Source organism: Vulpes lagopus, chromosome 3 (assembly GCF_018345385.1).
Source record: "Vulpes lagopus strain Blue_001 chromosome 3, ASM1834538v1, whole genome shotgun sequence".
NCBI classification, from domain to species: Eukaryota; Metazoa; Chordata; class Mammalia; order Carnivora; family Canidae; genus Vulpes; species Vulpes lagopus.
The window spans coordinates 136,332,508-136,352,452 of NC_054826.1; the positions used below are offsets into that span (position 1 = coordinate 136,332,508).

The 19,945-nt window shown below is 39.1% G+C and overlaps 1 protein-coding gene and 1 pseudogene across 1 annotated transcript in view; both read left to right on the forward strand.

Moving 5' to 3' along the window:
- Positions 1–279: 279 nt before the first annotated feature.
- COL11A1 (collagen type XI alpha 1 chain) overlaps positions 280–19,945 on the forward strand; it is a 197,925-nt gene continuing 178,259 nt past the window's right edge. The window contains exon 1 of the mRNA XM_041746888.1: positions 280–668. Coding sequence (XP_041602822.1) covers positions 563–668 — 106 coding nt within the window. The 5' untranslated portion in view covers positions 280–562. The remainder of the gene's footprint in view (positions 669–19,945) is intronic.
- LOC121486383 lies at positions 1,748–8,479 on the forward strand (annotated as a pseudogene).

Below are 19,945 nucleotides of genomic sequence, written 5' to 3' on the forward strand. Positions count from 1 at the left end.
CCGGGGGGGCGCAAGGGGCCTCCGGGGGCCGGGGGGCCGGGGGGCGCGGGGAGCCTGGGGGCTGGGGGGTCGCGGGGTCCGGGGGGGGTCGCGGGGGGCGCGGGGAGCCGGGGGCCCGGGGCCGGGCCTGCGGGGCGGCGGGGGGCGGGGTCGCGGCCGCCGGGCGCGTGTGATTGGGTGGGCCCCGCGGCGGGCCGGGCCGAGGGGGGCGCGGAGGGCAGTGGGCGGGGGAGGGGGCTGCCCGGGCCCCGCGGCCGGCCCACTGACGGCATGAAGCCTTTAGGGGCGCGCAGTCGTGTCGGGTCGTCGGCGGGAGCCCCGCGCGAGCCTGCAGTGTGAGCGCAGGGCCCCGCGGAGGAGCTCGGGGTCGCGGCCGGCGGGGCGGCGGAGGGAGAGGAGGGGGCGAGGCGCAGGCAGGCAGCGCAGCGTCGGGTGCCCGGGAGGAGCCGTCTGCCCCCTCCTCGATGGCCGCGTAGCGGGCCCCGACGACGCGGTGCAGGGGACGAGGTCGGTGCGCGGCCGCAGTTGGCGGGTCGAGGTCGCGGCTGGAGCGGGGCCGGAGATGGAGCGGAGGCCGTCTCGGTGGAGGACGCGGCGGTGGCCCTGGGGGCTCACCGCGGCCGCCCTCGCGCTGACTTGCCTCTTCCAGGCTGCAGGGGTCGGCGGAGGTAAGGACAAAGCCCCGGCCGGGGGGGGCGTCGGCCTCTGTCGCCCGGGCCCTCCCCTCTGCCCCCCGCCCCCGGGCCCCCCGAGACCGTCCGGATGCTGCCGCCCGCGGGCCGGAGCGCGGCCGGAGAGACCCGGGCGAGGCGGGACGCGAGCGGGGCGGAGGCCGCGGCGGCGCAGACCTGTCAGGCGCGGCCCGGGGATGCCCGGCCCGGGCCAGGGATGTCACCTGGGGCGCCGGCAGCCGCACCCGGCCTGGCCTGACTCGGGCCCCCGCGCTGCCCCGGAGCGTCTGCGGCTCGCCCCACCGCCCACCTAGGGGGCTCCTTGTAGGGCTGAGCGCAGGAGGAAATCTAGAGAAAGGGTAGAACAGGGACCTTGATGAAGTTCTTTGTGTGAAACAAAGTACAAACGGGCTCTTTTACTTTTCGGGAGAGAAGAGAAAGCAGAGGTGCTGAATCTAGAAGACTGAGCACACTGAGTGTGAGTGTGAGTGTGAGTGTGAGTGGCACTTGGAAGAGATCTTAAGGGGAAGAAAAAACTGGCAGGTTCTAAAGAAGGGGCTGAAGATGGGGAGCGCACCTCTCCCGCCGCGACCCCCACCCCGCCCGTGCCCCCGCCCCCACCCCCACCCCCGCTTCTTCTTGCAGGTTGGACGTGCAGTTCCCTTGGAGAAGGATGAAAGTCGCCGAGCCAGGGGGGCGGGGGAGGAGGACCAGGCTTCGGGAGGGGAGAGGAGGGGGCCTGGGATGCGGTGGGAGGGGAGAGGTGAGGAAAAGGCTCTACGTGGCACCAGCAGCCGCTCCGTGGCCCGACCTGCTGGGAGGACGGCAGCCCCGTCAGGACCCGAGGAGGGAGAGCGCCCGCACCCCTCCCCCGCCCCCGCCCCTCCCCGCCCCTCCCCGCCCCCTCCCCGGGCCTCGGGCTGCGGCGGCCCGTTAGGTGCCGCAGCCCCGGCTGGCGGGCGGAGGCCTGGGGCGCTTGGAGGAGAAGAGCGAGCTTTGTCGGGTGCACAGACAAGTGGGGGTAGCAAGGAGGGTGGCGAGGATTGGCTGAGGGCGACACCAGTTGTCAACCCCAAATGCGCAGGCTTTCGCGGGAACCTGAGGGTGGCCCTGCTGGATGCCCAGACCTGCGATCTCCCGGATGGGGATCGGCGCTCCCGGGCCGAGCTGGAAGCCGGGCCGCGCTCCTCCCGAGCTCGGCGGTGCTCACCTTCCTGGGCGGCGGGCGCCGCCGGCTCATCCTTCTGCTTGGCTTTTCCCGGGGAGATGGAGCCAGAGCCTCAAATGTAAATTGTGCTTGGATTTTGTTACAAGTCATGCCAATCACTTGGATTCATTCATTCATGTCGATGTGTTCGAGGATAAATAGTAAGAGCCTTTGAAAGTGGAATCCATCAAAAGTTTGCTTTTTACCTTTGGTACCTGGTCACCCAGCTGGGCTGGTCAGTTTCTGTCTGCAGTTCTGCCCTCTGCTGGTTTTATTTATTATTTGGGATTTTTTTTTTTTTTTTTTTTTTTTTTTTTTAAGCATCTGCCTTAGAACACAGGGCCTCTTCAAGTACTTGTAACTGCGGTGATGCCGGCAAAAGACACTCCGTTAAGAAAGAGCAGATCTACTATTTCTTTTTCAGCTGGTTACACACACATTTGGACAATGTATCGCAATGCCAGCTCTTGATTTAAAAATATAGAAACCAAATTTTCTTCAATGAAGATGGATGAGATATATAAACTCAAGAGACACTGTTGTAGACATCCAGGGATTATTTCAGTGCAGATATTTATGTTTCTCTTCCACACTTGGCCTTCCTTCAAGCTCTACGGCTATCAGAAAGATCAGATTTCTATACTTGTGTTGCATTAGTTGTCTCTTTTCAGTCTAGCTTCAGATCTGAAACACTTTTAAACAAACATCTCAGTACCACATCAAGTAAGTGGTGGAAAAGGAACCCTGACTGTTATTATAAGGCCAACTAATGTGGCGAATAGCAAAGTTTAAGCATCATTTGTTGTTTTTGTTTGTCATTTCTGACGAGATGTCTTGAAAGTTACAAGACTGTTTGGATACTCACACTGTAAGATTTGGTATTCTTGTCATCAAGTTGCTAGGTGCTTATTCCCACTAAGTAATATTTACAAATCTACTCTTGTAGGCATTTTTGCCACTTAATAAACTTCAAAAAGGAAGTAATAGTATACTAATGCTTAAAAAGGAAACCCTGGCCTGAATCATCACACAAGGAAAAAATAAACCCAGTGTTCGGGTTCTATGCTAGCCATTAGACTTGCAATTGAAGTAAGAATGAATATGATTTCATTCCAGTTTCTAAATAAAGGTATTATTATGTAGTATAATTTACTGATGTTGGTGAGATGCAGGGGTGTGATTTGATTGCTAAGTCAAAAGGTAATTTAAAACAGCCTATTTTCACCTAAAATTTGTATTTCTTGGATTTAAAACAAAGACTTAAAGAGTTCTGGTAAATTCTTTTTTTTTTTTTTTAATAAATTAAATCCTAAAGAAAGTGTAGTTAGGATCCTAAAGCATCTGCCTTACAAAGAATAGTTCTTGGCCTGAATGGATTAGAAGAAAATTTATAATCTCACACAGAATCATATTGTTTTGCTTTGCAAATCTGAACCCTGTAACTTGGACATCTTTAACATGCCTATTACAATTTTTTAGCATTTATTATGATTTAGCCTAAAAAAGTATTATTTTTATAGTATGTTCATTTGCATTAACTTCAATTTTATGTCTGCTATATTTCCCTGTGGTTAACATAAATGTTTTATCTCAGAAATTTATAGATTTATCAATTAGTCCATTGCTTGTTATAGAGAAAACCTGATATTTACCTGGAATTTATAGTGACAGTGCTGTGATTGCATTAAGGGTGAGGGCTTTAAGACGTTTAAAACCAGTTAAGCTATAAGTGATTACTAAGAAAAATAGTATTTAATTGAATCTTTTTTTTTTTTTTCCACTAGTTGAAATGCTATTCAACCTTTGGTGATAAAACCAAGAGTGTGTCTTGCAAAAAGTTGATTAATTTTATGAGCGCTTTTCAAAGCTTGTCAGCAATGGGTAGTGAGCCTTGCTGGAGTGTTTTGAGTGCCCAGGATCAGCAGGTGAAATGGTGCTGGCTTCCAGAGTATGTGCTAATCCAACCTTGCAAAGAGATCAAGTTTGTCCCTGTGGGTCCTTAATCAGAAATCAGTTAAAAGGTCAGATACACTTCTGATAACAAATGCAGTGTCTGCTAGGATTATTTATAGTGTCTTTCTTCTTCTTTTTTTTTTTTTAATTGACAAAGTCTAATAGAGAAACAATAAAGAAAACCGGGTATCTTATGAGAAGCATTTTCCTGCCTGTTTTAAACAGATTTAGGTGGCACATATATATTCAAGTAAATGTAGACACTTTCACAAAATTATCTACTAGTTTTGAAATTAAGTTTATTAATATCTTAAAGTGACAATTTACTTCATAATAAGTACTTAACTGAGACTCCACTTTATAAAATTACTCTGTAAGAGGTATTCTCATATTTTTTGACAAAATTGTGAAGTGGCAAGTGAGAAATGTATATATCTCTTACAATTTATTTAATTAATTTTTTAGAGTCTGTGTTTGGCTCAATATGACTAGTGTAGATAGAGCGTATTATTCAAGTTAAGTTATCCCTAAAATATAGCATGGCAAACATGAATCTCTTTCTCAGATTTTTGGGTAGCATTTCTGATAAGACACCAAAACAAAACATAAAACAGAACCCCAAACTAAATAGTGATCTTTCTTTTCTAAAATTTTGCTTTTTTTCTGGGAAAAACTCTATTCACTCTGGTTAATTTATTGAAGCATTGCCTATTTTATAATGAATGATAATGAGAATGGACTCAAGTCAAGCTTGGTTGAGAGTGCCTGTAATAAAAAGCTGAATTTTTCAAGGGAAGGGAAAAAAGGTGTATAGATTTTTAAAAGAGAAAGCTAGAGATATTATTGTAGAGATTATTTCTCTTAGGTGACCTTCTCACTTGACTAATGAAGAAACCAAGGCATAGAAAAGTATTAGCTAAATGATTTTTCTCATAGAAAATAAAAATATTTCCATAATATTTGATGTTTTTCTAAGTAAATATAGTGAAGGTCTGCGATAGTGACAAAAATATCTGTAAATAATAATAGGTCTGAGACTTTATGGAATGACCAAATATTGCCTAACTGTACTTCTTGGAGTTTAGTGAGAAGATGGATTAAGTGAAAAGGATTGATTTAAAGAAAATCCATTAGGGAACAGAGTTATAGAATGCATTTAAAAATTCCTCAATTTTCTAAGTTTGGAGAAAGGTAATTTTTGATCATTTGTATTGCCAATACACCTAATTATGTGATTCTATAGGATTATCGGTATCAGAGTAGAGAGTGTAGTAGTTTGTAAAATATTTTTTGTGTATGTTTGTTGCTGGATTAGGAACATAGTTTTTTTTTATTATGCACTGTAAAGTTGTTGTTGTTGACTGGAGGGCCAGTCACACTTTGAATTTTAAGAATCTAAGAAATTATATATTTATATAATATAAATATATATGATATATTTACTTCAAAGAATATATTCAGTTAATAATATATCTGTGTTTATTGCATATAGTGTCAGATTTTATGCTTTCCAAGTTGATTTTAGATTGATTGGATAATATAGACTATATATATATGTATATATGTATATATATATATATACACATATTGGTTGTATTAGTAAACCAGATAAAAATTTGATTATTACTCAACATGGCTTGTTTGTTTAATAGATAATCTTTTGCCAAACAAGTGGCAAACTTGGGAAGATATAGGAGAGCACTTAGTAATGTAAATTCGAATTGATTTTTCTTCTGGATTGTTAAGACAGCTGAGACTACATAAATAACTTCCACCTCAAGAAGAAATGGACAGTTAGTCTATCGGGAAGTAGACACTCTTAAGAGATGACCATGATACTTGTCTTGCTGGCAACAACAATGGTAGATCTAGTATTTCTGTCAAATGAAGAGTTTTCCTGCCTTTAGGGAAAGCAGTACATGTCCTTAGGGTCCTGAAGAAGACACTGTGGAAACTAATATTTATATTCATGATCAACTCTAACAATTTATATGAATATAGGGTTTAATAAGTACCGAGCCATCCACATCATTTAAATAGTTTTTAATGATTATACTTAGGTATTCAAAAGCCAGACTTCCATTGTATACTAAGCACACTTTTCTTTCCTCCTACCTTTGGAGAAATAATTAAGGGCAGTTGGTGTAATCATTAGGCATTCAAGGCAACTACAGAGTGGGGGCTGAGAGCTGATCTGTATTTCTGCTTTTACTCCTCCACTTCCCTCATTTGATACTGGGGAAATGTGACCTGAGCTGGGAGTGGTGAGAGGAAACCCAACTTTGTTTTTGACCATCGAAGTTTTTGTTCCTTAGCAAAGAAGAAAGAGAGGTGTACACAGATGCTATAAAAAATTGCAGTGTTCCCTAAATTCTTTCACCAAAGAGGCAACTTTAAATGCAGATTTTGGTGCAGCTTTTGGTATACTATAATGACTTGCCTAAATTTGCACTTTCTTCTTCTAATTTCTCTTGCAATTTAATTCAGAACATAAAGTTCTATTTTTTTTCATTTTAAACTGTTTTCTATATTATTAGGTGACTAATGTATGTCTTTTTCTTGCAAAACCCTAATAAAATGTCATTTTTATAAGCCTTTTTCCCCCTGCTTTCTGTTGTCTCAAAACTCAACCTGAATAATACTAGCTGGTAGAGAAGATGAAAGTCGATTTTAAAGTGATTTAGTGAGTAGTATCTATTGGTTGCAGTCTTTGGCCTACTGCTGACTTGGCTACTGGTTCTTTAGACATTGGCTGATCACCAGACCTACTGTTATCTGGTAAAATAAACTCTTTGCTTGCGGCGCATGGAATTAGAGACAGTGCTATTAATTTAGGAGAAAGAACTCAGAGAAAAGAAAGGTTATCATATTTCAGAGTAAGAGACCAGCTTAAATACGACTTGACAATTGAGAACTAAAACAAACCTGTGTAAAAGTGCTTTAGCACAATCAACTTTTGCAATCCCTTCTAAACCTCCTTTTTTTTTTCCTTAAAAAGCATTTCTTTCTTATTTTAAACAAATTTAATTGCTCTTGAATGGCCCTGTACTGTACAGGCAAATGAAGGTCCCTATTCATAGAACTTGAGCGCATAGAGTGTCAGTGGAAGCTTCCTTCCTCTGTCTGACTGCTAAGCTGGCATCCGGGCTTACAGGCGTGAACCTTCCACTGTGTGAGGTGGTTGGCTTTCCTTCCTCACTCAGCTCTTCACAAACAACTTCCCAAAAGGATGACTGCCAGAAAGGGCAGTGGTTGCAATTCCTGACAAAGCTAATAAGAAACTCTAAAACACTTTTGCACTTTGTGCTCTTAGAGAACTCTGCAGAGACAGAAGAGTCATACTAGTCGCTATTTTCCTTGACTTCTCCCTTTAGGCAAGAGTCAACAGTGGAGCACACCCTACTAGCTGGCACTCTTCTTTTTGAATGCTGATGAGTCTTCAAGAAACTTCACTGGTTTTGAGAATAATTGTTGAGAATTGAGAATATATTGTACAAATGGCTTAGCCTGATGTAGAGTGGCCTTCAGGATGGGACTCTTCTGTGTGCCCAGGCTCCTGACCAGCCACTCCCTCCACTGCCACAAATCTGCCCCCATTTACCCTGCACTTCGGCTGTGTTAAACCTCTTGCCTGTGTTCTCCCCTGTCCTGGGACACACCATTCTCTTTCTCTGGAATATCTGTTCCCTTCTCATCCATCTAGCAGATGTCTTCTCCTACTTCAGGATTTAGATCAGGCTTCATATCTCCAGGCAGATAAAATAGTAATATCTAACACTCAGTACCTGCTTATTATTATGTGCCAGCTCCTGTAGTTAGCACTTTTCATATAGAATCTCATTTCATTCTGACAATTGCCCTGGAAGTAAGCTAATGTTAACATACACATTTTAACCACGAGGGAACTGAAAAACAGAGAAGTTAATTATCATGCTTAAGGTTACACAGCTTCTATGTGATAGACCCAGGATTTGAACCTAGACAATCATGTTACAGGGTCCATGGGTTTGATCATTTGTCCCAGCTTACTTTATCATGTGTTCTAATGTTTCCATATAGCCGCCCTGACTTATGATTATAGTACCCTGGGGTGCATCATTAATGGTCAGAACACACAACTGCACCACAGTAAGCATCATGTCAATTGTATGAATAACTTGAATGCCACTAAGGAGAAATATAAAGAGGACTTGGCAAAAGACAATGTTCTAATTCAGCCTGCATTAAAGTTCAGTGGTGGACACCATACCACTCTTATCATTTTAAGAACAATCCTGAGCCCTAATAATGTTGGAGGCCACTAAGGGTGATTGCTGGAAGCCAGCAAGTGTTACTTTATTTCCCTTGACTTACTTAAGGGGAAGTTGACAGCTGTATCTGTTAGCATTCACAGTTCAGATTGGAGTTGGCTTGGTTTCATTAAGTAATAAGGACACTTAACAAATTGCTGCCTGTTCTAATCAGGATCCATTGCAAGAAACAACAGGTCTTATTCCACTTTGGGAGACTGATATATGGTAGTGTGCTTTATTACCTTCATTATAAAAGTGTCAGATCTGATTGTCTAAAAGCTGTTTGGAATGCAATCAACTGTTATAATGTAACTAAAAGATACATAGGTTGCAAAAAAAAGGATATCATTATTTAAGAAATTACTCATTTTTCTGTTAGTCTTCCTGTAGGAGTTGCTGGGGCGGGGGTAACCACTATGATTTAGTTTTATTTCTGTCCTCAGAGTCTACCAAGATGCTACAATGCACAGTACATAATATAGTTTTAGATTATAAATTATCTTCTTACTTTGCCCAGTGGACTGGAACAAGGTTAAATCTAGCTAATTTGGAGTGGTGTGAAGTGACCTACTCATGTCATGTCGATAGCTGTAATTAGATCCCTCCCTCTTTACTTCTTTACTTATTCTCTGTAAATGAATGCATTGGGATATCCCTTTAGCTTTCCTCATTTGGAGAACACATTTTGCACATTCTCTTCCAAAACACTGCTAAATATTTGAAGCTACTAATTGCCTACATTACTTCTAAAATGGTAGTTTTCTTTAACATAGCAATCTGATAGAGAAAAACACCATATGAAGTGGTATTTTTGCTTTGACAGCAACATAAATAATTTCACTGTCTGCTGGTGAACAAGAAAGTTTAAGACAAGAGTGGTATCAATCTGTTAAAATAATAATTGGGAAATTCCCATCATTTATTCATTTTGAAACTTTTATCTCAGTTTTGTATGCTATTAGGAATTTATTTTGCTTAATAACTATTAAAAGAGTAACCTATCTGTATTTATCACCTTATGGTTATTTTAGTAAGCTCATTCTAGAAATTAATTTTCATATTATACATATATTGTACATATATACATATTATATATGTGTGTGATATACTTACTATATTATGAAGTACCATCTTTAAGCAAGGAGCTTATAGTTTCAAGTCCTTAATAAGATTAAGAGACAGTAGTTGTAGAATTGTTTTGGAAGAATGCTACATACTTTTTATATTCTATTCTTATCCATTGCATATTTATTTTAGTTACACCAAAATCATTAGGATATGTATCTTTATCATTTTAGTGTGTCCCAAGCACATAGTACAGAGCCTGTCACATGGTATTCGATAGATAAATCTTCGTTGAGTGAAGTGGAAGGGTCGGTTGAAGCTCTAATGAATAACCTAACGAACAACCTGAGATATGAAATAAGGTTCTATATGTCAGTTATTGCCAGTGTCTAAAGAAGTATATCGAACAGATTTTTGCTGATATTGTTGTGATTTCCTGAGAATGTCTGTCTCTGTTTTACCTCCAGGCAAGCTATTATCTCCACTGTGAACACTCTTTCAAGCCACTTACCATTGCTTTTTTTACTCAGGATTTAGATATTATCCCCTAAAAGAATACCTCTCCTCAACCATGAAGACTGAGGTAGTTGACCTTGCATAACATCCTAAAGCACACTATGCTTCTTCCATCCTTATCACAGAATATTTTTGATGCTAAAATGAAAACAAATAATGCATCTTTTTTCATTCATGTTAGAAATTCTGGCTTCTGGCACTATACCTGGGGCAAAATAGGTGGCCAAAAGATGTTTATCATATGAATTAATGACCTCATAAGCAAGAGATTTTACTAAAGTCAAGAATACACAGGCAATCAGCCTTGTCTTGATATCACAATTATTTCCAATCCCATCTCCGTGGATGTTGATTGAGTAGATTTTGTATGGAATCCAAGGATAGGTACTTTATAAAGCCCCACAGATAATTTTGATACACATCCAAGGGTTTATGAATATTTTGTAACGGGAAATAAATACACACAAAAATAGGAATGTGTCTAGCTTGTATTAACAGAGCACTGCAAGTCAAGTAAAAGATTATTTATCTGCTGCATGCAAATCATTTGATAAATACTCAATTACCCAATAGCAGTGAGTCTGCAAAAAGTGATTTGGATAGATCAACTGAATTATGATATAGATTGTGCTCTTTTTAATCCTCCTCTCCATAGCATGTAATAAACTAGATGTAGGCAAAAATTGCTTTTCTCAACATTAAAGTCATCTGCTTATATTGAAACTATAATTTAAGTTTTATAATAAACATTTTAATAGCTTTGGCCACTTGTAAGTAGGAAATGCCAAGCTTTTTAAGTATCACACTATCAACACGCACCCTCAACTGGCGTTGGTTCTTTCCCTTGCCGTCCTCAGAGTTGTGATATTATTTCTGCTTTCAATTTCAGTTCATAGAAGCTTTTTATGATACAAGAAAGTTCAGGATTGAGGCTGTTCAATAACTGTGAAAATTAAATGACTCTCTTCTATGTGTAGTCAGTGTTAGGTGCCCTGACTAGAAAGATAGTATGCCTACTTTCTAGTGTCTATTCTCATGGGGTATGTGTATTATCAGGAGAGTGCTGGGGTTAGGAGAATGGGCTAGGACCACATAACACAAGACTGTGTGGATTATATTTTTATTTAGTGCAGACTCACGTGACTAATTAAAAAATACAGGGAGGCTGCTCAGTTGGCAGGATCAGTACATACTTTGATATCTATCCATACTAGGTGGTTCCACTTGATTGCAACCACTGGATCTTCTGACAAATAACCAGGGAACTGAGACCATGCTGCTTTTTCTGGAATAGCTAACCTCCTGTAAAGTCTCTTGGGGTTCTCCACGGTAATTAGTACATTTAAGTGACACTTGATACAGGATTATGCCCATTATGGACTTGAAAAATGCATGAATGAATAATCTTCCTATTTTATAAGGGAGTACATGAAACAAAATGTGTGCACGTTTTATAAAATCTGCTGTGAGACAAAGATTTAGTCTAACATTTTAAATCTTAAATGTGATCATTCTTGTCATTACCCAACTTGCAGCATGTTTTAGGACATAAATTGGAAGTGGTTATTTTTTTGTTGTTGTTTCTGAGGATTCATATATTGGACCAAGATATCTATTTTGATTATTTGAGAGAATAAAATATTTATTATAATCATTTGTTAATCCATAATGATTTCTTTCACAGAAAGTTACATCAAATAGAGTCAACTCCCAGTTTTATTTCTACCCTGTAACTTCCCTGAATCCCGGTCTCATATACTCAACTGCCTATTCAGCCATTTCCAGTGGAATGTATTAAATCATCTCAAAATTATCATGCCCAGAACTGAATCAGAGAACTCCTTCTGAAACCTGTACCTCTCACAATCTTTCCATCTCAGTGAATGGCAACACAGTCATGATGTTTGAGCTAAAATACTTGGAGTAGCTTTGACTCCTTTTATCTCATGCTCTGTATCCAACCCATCAGCAACCCTGTCTGCTCTGTCATCAGAGTATATCCAGAATCTGATCTAGTACTTCATCTCCCAGTCCAATATAACAAAATTGCCCAAATGTTGCAGCTGGAGGATAGGAATTACTTCCTCTCTGCTCTCTATTCCACTCTAGTGTCCCTGTCTGTTTTCAACGCAAGCAACAACAGTGGTTTGGAAAACTAGTTGGTTCATGTTACTTCTCTCCCTTAACTTCCAATAGTTTTCTGTCTCATTTTGAATAAAACCTTAACTTGAACATCCCGGAGGACCTATACAATCTGCCTCTAACCTGCCTCACCCTTATTTCTCTGACCTCATCTCTTCCACCTCTATGATTTTCTCTGCTGGAGACCTAAGTGTCTCCTTGCATTTCCTCCAGCTCCTCCCATTTGGGACAACTCATCTCTCAGCCTCTTTGCACTTGCTATTCCTTTGCTTAGAATGCTACTTTGTCGAAATATCAGGATAGAAAAGTCTCTTATGCCTGGCTAGACTGCTCAGACATTATTTCCTTATTGAGGCCTCTCCTGTCTTTCTTATTTGATACTAAAATCCATGCCTTGTTTCCTGATTTATTTTCTTCTTAGTACTAATCAAATATTTGTCATGTATAAAAAGTCATGGCTTATTTAAATTAAAGGTGAGTATTTTATTTTAAGTCTTTATCTCAAATGTAGAATTAGATATTTTTGGAGTACAAGGAGTACAACTATTGCCTTAAAGTATTTGGGCAGGTTCTAGGCGATTGTTGTCCACATAATTGCCATAGTTTTTAAACTTATTTTGCATATTTATACATAGTCACTGTGACACTTAAATTCCACATGGTAAAGCATTTTACTTATTTGATGGACATCATGCATATTGGTCCAGTTGTTTTAAGAGATTATAGCTGTATAGAAATTGTAATGGAAATTTGTACTTTGCTTAGCTGGTTTAATAGGGCAATAATGTGGGAATCATGGTTACTTAAAAAGTAGATGGATATTTGCAGGTGAAGACCTAAAAGCAGCTATAGATTAAATATTGTTAAGGAAATGTACACACATACAAATATTCAAAACAAATTTATTTGTTATTTACAATCAATGCTAAATCTATACTAGGACCACAAGGTTTACACATTTCTTTCAACCACTGGGTAGGTCAGAATTAGAATAAACAGTCAACAGTGGGATGTGGATACAATGGATTGTGGTGGGAGCCACACTTTTTCCATTTCTTCTACTTCAGAATATTTAATTATGTATTTCTTTTACCTTTTCCTTTCCAATTTTGAATTTCACTGTGTGATTTTTTTTTGAGCTAGTATATTCATGGGATCATAAGGAAGTATATTTACATTTAATCGCTGGGTTTCTGTTTTCTGAAATGGTATTACCATTTGACTTGTTAGGTGCTTAGTTTTGATGAAATTAACTATATAATTTCTGAAGCTACAGGCTACTATTTTACAAGTCTTTGCCCATGTCATTCTTAATTTGATGCTATTCTTTGTTTGAATATCAAATATCCAGTTTTTGCAAGATGCCCATCAAAAACTTGAGCCTTGAGATATTTGTATTTATTTTATTCATTTTTTTTCCTGAAGGGAAATATACTCTCTACACATAGGTTTAAAATGACAAAACATTTAAGTGTACTATAGAATCCCTTGGGTAAAATGGACTCTAAACACTTCCCGTGTCCAGGAGTATTTAGTGTAAATACTACAACTCTAATCTTGTAAGCTTACAATTTATTAATGTATTCAAGCAGTTCATTTCTCCCATCTTATACTTTGAGTATAAAGGTTAGATTACAAAATATAGACAAAAAGTCTAATTGTTTCAGTTAAAGCGTTGTGTTGGAACATAGGAAATTTATGTGATTTCTCTAAATTTTTTTTTTTAATTTTTTTTTTATTTATTTATGATAGTCACACAGAGAGAGAGAGAGGCAGAGACACAGGCAGAGGGAGAAGCAGGCTCCACGCACCGGGAGCCCGACGTGGGATTCGATCCCGGGTCTCCAGGATCGCGCCCTGGGCCAAAGGCAGGCGCCAAACCGCTGCGCCACCCAGGGATCCCCATTTATGTGATTTCTATCAACATTATTTGTCCCACATTATCACTTAAAGATGAACTCTCAAACCTTTTTTTTTTTTTTTTTAATATGGGAGAGTTTAGATCAATAGGTTTTGTTTTTTAATACTTCATGTTTGTTTGTAATACAACATTGCTGTATATCCTATATATGTTTGAAATAAATAGGAGAAATGGTATCAGAGGAAAGAAACTAAAATATTAGGTTTTTAAAAGGATTTATTTTTTTATTTTGGGGGGCAAGTGGAGAGAAAGAGAGCACATGAATAGAGGGAGTGGCAGAGGAAAGGCATCTCAAGCACAGTCCTTATTGAGCACATAGTCCTATGTGGGGCTCTATCTCATCACCCGCGATCATGATCTGAGCTGCAATCAAGAGTTAGATGCTTAACCAACTGAGTCACCAGGCATCTCTAAAATATTAGCTTTTTTAAAACCTTTTAATAAACAACTCACATCATGTTGCTATATTTAATCTATAGTTATGTTAATATCTACACAATACAAAAAGAAATTATTAAATGGGGAAAATCCTAATGAAAGCATATTAAGGCCAAGTTGTGCTACAGAGTGGTAATAAAATCTATATGAAAAAATAAATTCAAGACTCATTTGGTTACATAAACTGACAAAGTTCTAGGCAACTTCCTGGAGTTGTATGTTCTTGGGATAATATAGTAGTGTGCTGGAGAGGTTGCTTAGCACTACATAATTTTCATGGAGATATCTGATGGACCTTTAGAGGTGGAAACCTGTTTAGTTTTCTGCTCTTCTGTAAAGAGATTTCCCAAAGTAGGGGAAATGGATAGCAAGAATCAAATGAATTATAATTCTGGAGGAAACATGGGTGATGCTCACTGGCACTATTAAAGATGTTCAAAAAGATTGAAAATTTAAGGACATAGTGCTTTTAGATATTATTTTTACTAAGTGTTACTATGTGTTGGACACTTTCCTCAGAGGTTAAAATGCCTTATTTTATTTAATTCTCAAAATAAGGTTAAGTTGGAGAAACTAAGTCACAGAGTAGGTTCCAACCGTAGAAATGGAGTTATTAATTGTTGCCTATTCACTTGTCCTATCCTACATTTCAGACTCTTTATTAAGAGCTCTTGTAATTTTAAAATATAGCAAAATATTGGTTATAGTTAAATTATAATAGTCACTTCACTATCACTTTTTCATTTGTCAGTCCTAAATCCTACCACTACATAAACTCAGTAGCACTCTTGTTTTTTTTTTTTTTGATATTTATCTAGAGCAGCAAAGCATTTCATGACTGAGTGGGAGATTCTTAAAAAGATTTTATTTATTTATTTGAGAAAGAGAGCATTCAAGTGAGGGGAGAGGCAGACAGAGAAGGACAAACAGACTCCCCACTGAGCGTAGGGTCTGATGTGGGGCTTAATCTCACCACTTCAAGAAAATGAACGGAGCTGAAACCAAGAGTTAGACACTTAAATGAGTGAGCCACCCAGGCTCCCCAGGAGATGGTTCGTAACTCTGTGTTTTATTTTTATTTCTCCCTAGAATGATATGTTTCTATGTGGCCTGTGATAGGTACAAGGTGGGGATAAGTGACTACCTAGAAATGGAAAAGCATCTACTTTAGAAAGGCCACTTAAGAACTGTGTTCTTGGGCAACCCTGGTGGCTCAGCAGTTTAGCGCTACCTTTGGCCTGGGGTGTGATCCTGGAGACCCGGGATCCAGTCCCACATCAGGCTCCCTGCATGGAGCCTGCTTCTCCCTCTGCTTGTGTCTGCTTTTCTCTCTCTCTCTCTTTCTCTCTCTGTCATGAGTAAATAAATAAAATATAAACAAACAAACAAACAAACAAACTGTGTTCTTGCACACTTGAATCAAATGGAAACAATCAGATTTGGGAAGCTCTTCAAGGTGCTGATTATAAAGGCCATTTCTGACACTCCATTTTCCTCCGCAGACTGGTGAGAAAGAAACTCTGGCTCTGAGGCTGGATGTAGCTGCTTATTGATTCATGTATTCATTCATTCATTAAACATATCTGTATTGATTATTCATTATGCATCAGCTGCTATGTTATTTATCAATACTGCAGTGAACATCAGTGGTGCTGATGTTTGCTATCAGAGAGTTTACAGTCTATCAGGGGAGGCAGACATCAAACAATAAATTACAAGCTTAGCAGAGAGAGAGAGAGAGAGAGGAAGGGAGATTAGGTGGATGAGTCTGTAACAGGGATCTTAGACACACACCATGCCTGAGTGAAAATGAGATAATTGAGCAAGCAAAATAGAGTGTGGAGTTATCCAAGGGGAATATACGGCACTTGGGATCATATGAATGGGTCACATAACCCAACCTGGGAGAGATAAGTAATGATTTCCTGAAGGAAGTCATGATTAGGTTGAGATCAAAAAGGTTGGTTAGGTCTCAGTCATGTGGCTTTAATCCTGGCTACCCATTTAGATTCATCTAAAAAATCATGAATGCTTGTCCGCCCCACCCCACCCCCCTGCTTCCTCCATTCTAGTTATTGGTTCTTACATAGAACCCAGGCATACTTATGTTTTAAAAGATCTCCAGAAGCTTCTAATGACAGGGTTGAGAAACAGTCAACTATCCTTAGCCAATTGAGAAAGGATTGAAAAACTAAATCCTCAATAAAGGAAACAGTGTATTTTAGAAACTTAGAGAAGTTTATTTCAGCTGGAACACTTCATTTGGGGTTGGGGAAATGGATAGAAGTTAGTGTAGATGTTTCACTTGGAGATTGTGGCTCTGAATATCCATGGTGGAGATCTGATTTTTCTCAAGAGGTGCTCCATAGCTATGATGCACCCAGGGAGAGTTTGGACATCTCAATTTATTTAGTGTTGATACAATCTTATCAGGCAACCATGATTACTTTCATTTTCTTGTGCTCTGTGCTGTCTTGTATCTATGCTGCATATCTGATATTTCTGTCAGCCTCCTCTAAGCTTATAAACTTCTACCCATCCTTCAGGACTCAGCTTAAAAGACACCACATGGTAGATCTTTCAGCCTTTTTGAGCTATACGGGCTCTATCAGAGCTATACAACTCTGTTGTAGGGTGGAAGCAGCTGTGGACAATATATAAATGAATGAGTGTTGCTATAGTCTAATAATATTATTTGTGGATGCTGAAATTTAAATTTCACATAGATTCCATATCTCACACAATATGGTGCTTCTTTTAAAATTTTAATGATGTAAAAATAAAACCATTAATATCTTATATACCATTATGAGGTAGTCAACAAGGTCTTGACCCATAGGCATAGTTTCTCCTACCACTGTTCTAAGACATTGTTACAAATACTCTCAGAAACTCTATTAAGTAAATATTTTTATTATTTTCATCTTACCAACATAGAAACTGAGACCTAAAGCAAGTCTAAATCATACAGATGCTAAGTGCCAGGGATGGGATTCCAGAATCATTCCAGCTCTTCAGCACTATGTATTGCTGTCATTTACTCCTTATTGGTAATGGGAGTGTGTCAAGAGGTTTAAAGGAGGAATTAATTAGAGATGAAATAATCAAAAAGCACTGTGAGACTTTAGATCAGTAATCCATGTGGACACTGAAGGGAACAGAGGGAAAGGTTTAAAGACCTGGGACAGACTACTCAGTGAATGAGTTGGGGGGGTGGTGTTCAAGAGGATCAGGAAAACATAATAGAAAATATATAGTAGGCCCTCAAAAATTTTTGTTTTAAGATAAGTGAGCTCTATGGACTTCAGAGAAAGTTGCTTCTAGTATTTTTATATTGTGTTTCACATTCAGCCAGTATTTTATAGAGTTCATGTGTATATGTGTGTGTATAGCTGTTGTCTTCTGGTTTGGGAAAAATTCAAGAATAGGCAAATAATTAAAACTAAGTATGGAAAGTGCTATATTAGAAGTGAGTATAACCCAGATAACCCAGGAAATGCTTTCTGGAGCAGATTACTCATCATTTATAGCCTACATATCCCTCAGTGAAGTGGAGCTCAATGTTTCAGATGGGGGGCATAGAAATTAGAAACATCAGAGACAGGAAAATGAAGATGGGGGCCGAGGTGTTCTGGGCTGTCTAAATTCAGTATAGCTAGAGCAGTGAGTGAGGAAGGAGTTAGGGGAAATGACAATGAAAAAAAATGGTGGAGGTACAGTTAGGGTGGTACCAGGAGGACAAATGCATATGTTCAGATCTTCAAGATTTTATATTCTGGTCTGTGCATACCATCTGGAAATTTTAGTGGGTTCACTGAAGGAGTTTAAGCAGGACAGTGACATAAAGCCTGGAGTTTTGGAAGCTTGCTCAAGTTGTGGTGTGCAGACTGATGAGAAAAGACATGGAAACCAGTCAAGTGGCTATTGTAATAATGCACTGGGCTCTGATATCTTATTCTCCCATTTAATAAAATGTAACAGTATGTCGTAAAAGGCAGGAAAAATACTGTTGAACAAAATATGATACTAATTGGATACATCTGAAATTCTAATCATGGTTTGTGGCATCAGCTATTGGCAACATGGAAACAATTCCAATATTAAGGGCATTTAAGAATTGCTTTGAATATGGAAACTTCACTTTTTTAGATATATCAAGTTAAGCTCCAAGAACTACTGCTTTTAATCTTCATTGTATTTTTTAAAAGAATTTATTTATTCATGAGAGACAGAGAGAGAGAGGCAGAGGCATAGGCAGAGGGAGAAGCAGGCTCCCTGTGGGGAGTTTGATGTGGGACTCCATCCCAGGACAGGATCATGACCTGAGCCAAAGGCAAGTGATCAACCGCTGAGGTGCCCAGGTGCCCCTACTTTTAATCTTTAAACAGTTGCAAACTGGTCAATAAAATATGAAGAATAATTTCCCTGTATGTATAATGTATGTGTGTGTGTATGCATAAAATCATAGAATCCATATTATGAGAATTTGTTAAATGCTATGATTATGAGATCAAATAACAGATAGATTTCAAAGTGGCTTAATTTATTATTTAGTTGTCTTGAAGGAAAAAACTTTAAAACTTGAGTATCTAAGTTTTACATTTTTATAACTTGATATGGTTTTCTAGAGAAAGGAAAAACCTAGTTGAAATCTTTACTTTGTATCCCTATTTTTTAATTGGTTTTTGAAGAGTGAATTATTTCTTAAAATGTGTCTCTACAAAGAATTTTTTGAGGCTTTAAAAATAGAGCCCTTATTTTGAATCCTATAGAGGGAATGTGTTTTTACCACATTACTTTCAAAGTCGGAAGGAACAAATGTGACAAAATCTGTGCTCTTGGAAGAGGTCATACTGTGAAAAGATATTCTGGAGAGAAGGGACATGTGGTTTATTTTATTTTTTATTTACCTACGAGCAGTTGGAACCATGACCATGGGACTTCATCCTTTACCTCATAGAATTACAGCTTTCATAGCTGTTTTCAGGTTTGTCCTTGAGTCTTTAACCCTCATCTACTTTTGCTAACAGCCTCAGAGCAAGAAGATAAAATAAGCAGATAAAATGCTGTGACTTTTAAAAACAGTCTCCTTCAGAGTCATTTATACCCTGAAACATAAATTAATTTAAAACAAATAAAAACATCAGGAATCAATTAGCTGTCTCAAGATAATTTTAGTATATTATATTTATGTTTTCAGTTTCTTTTACAGGGTATAGCAATGAAGGTGGTGAAGTGGAAAGAGCCTGGATTTGATATTTGCCCAGGTCTTAGGAGTGTCCTCAGTTTGGTTTCTGGTTTTCAATTCCTTCATCTGCACAGTGGGAATAAGAGCATATGCTTTGCAAACCTATCAAGAGCTTAGCCTAGTGACTGACACATATTAGGCTTTCTAGACATGGAAGCCATTACAATTATTACTTTCTTCTTGGACTTTATGATAGGACAAAGAAGGAAGCTAAGAATGGTCAGGTGTTCCTATTGGTCTAAAAAAATTGATCATCACAAGCAAGACTCCTGCAAAATGGTTGTTGAATGTCATCATTCTTTTAAATAGTCCAAGGCTGAACTAGAGAGTATCATATTTGATAAATTAATGATCCTGTTGAAATGTCTGATTTTCATAAAGAAAAATATTTTTTTCTTTTTAATAATTTGAAACCATGTGGACTATACTGAATAGCTATGTTGATTTTCATTTAGAGGCTTGATGAAAGAGATAGAGTATTGCTAAAGGAAA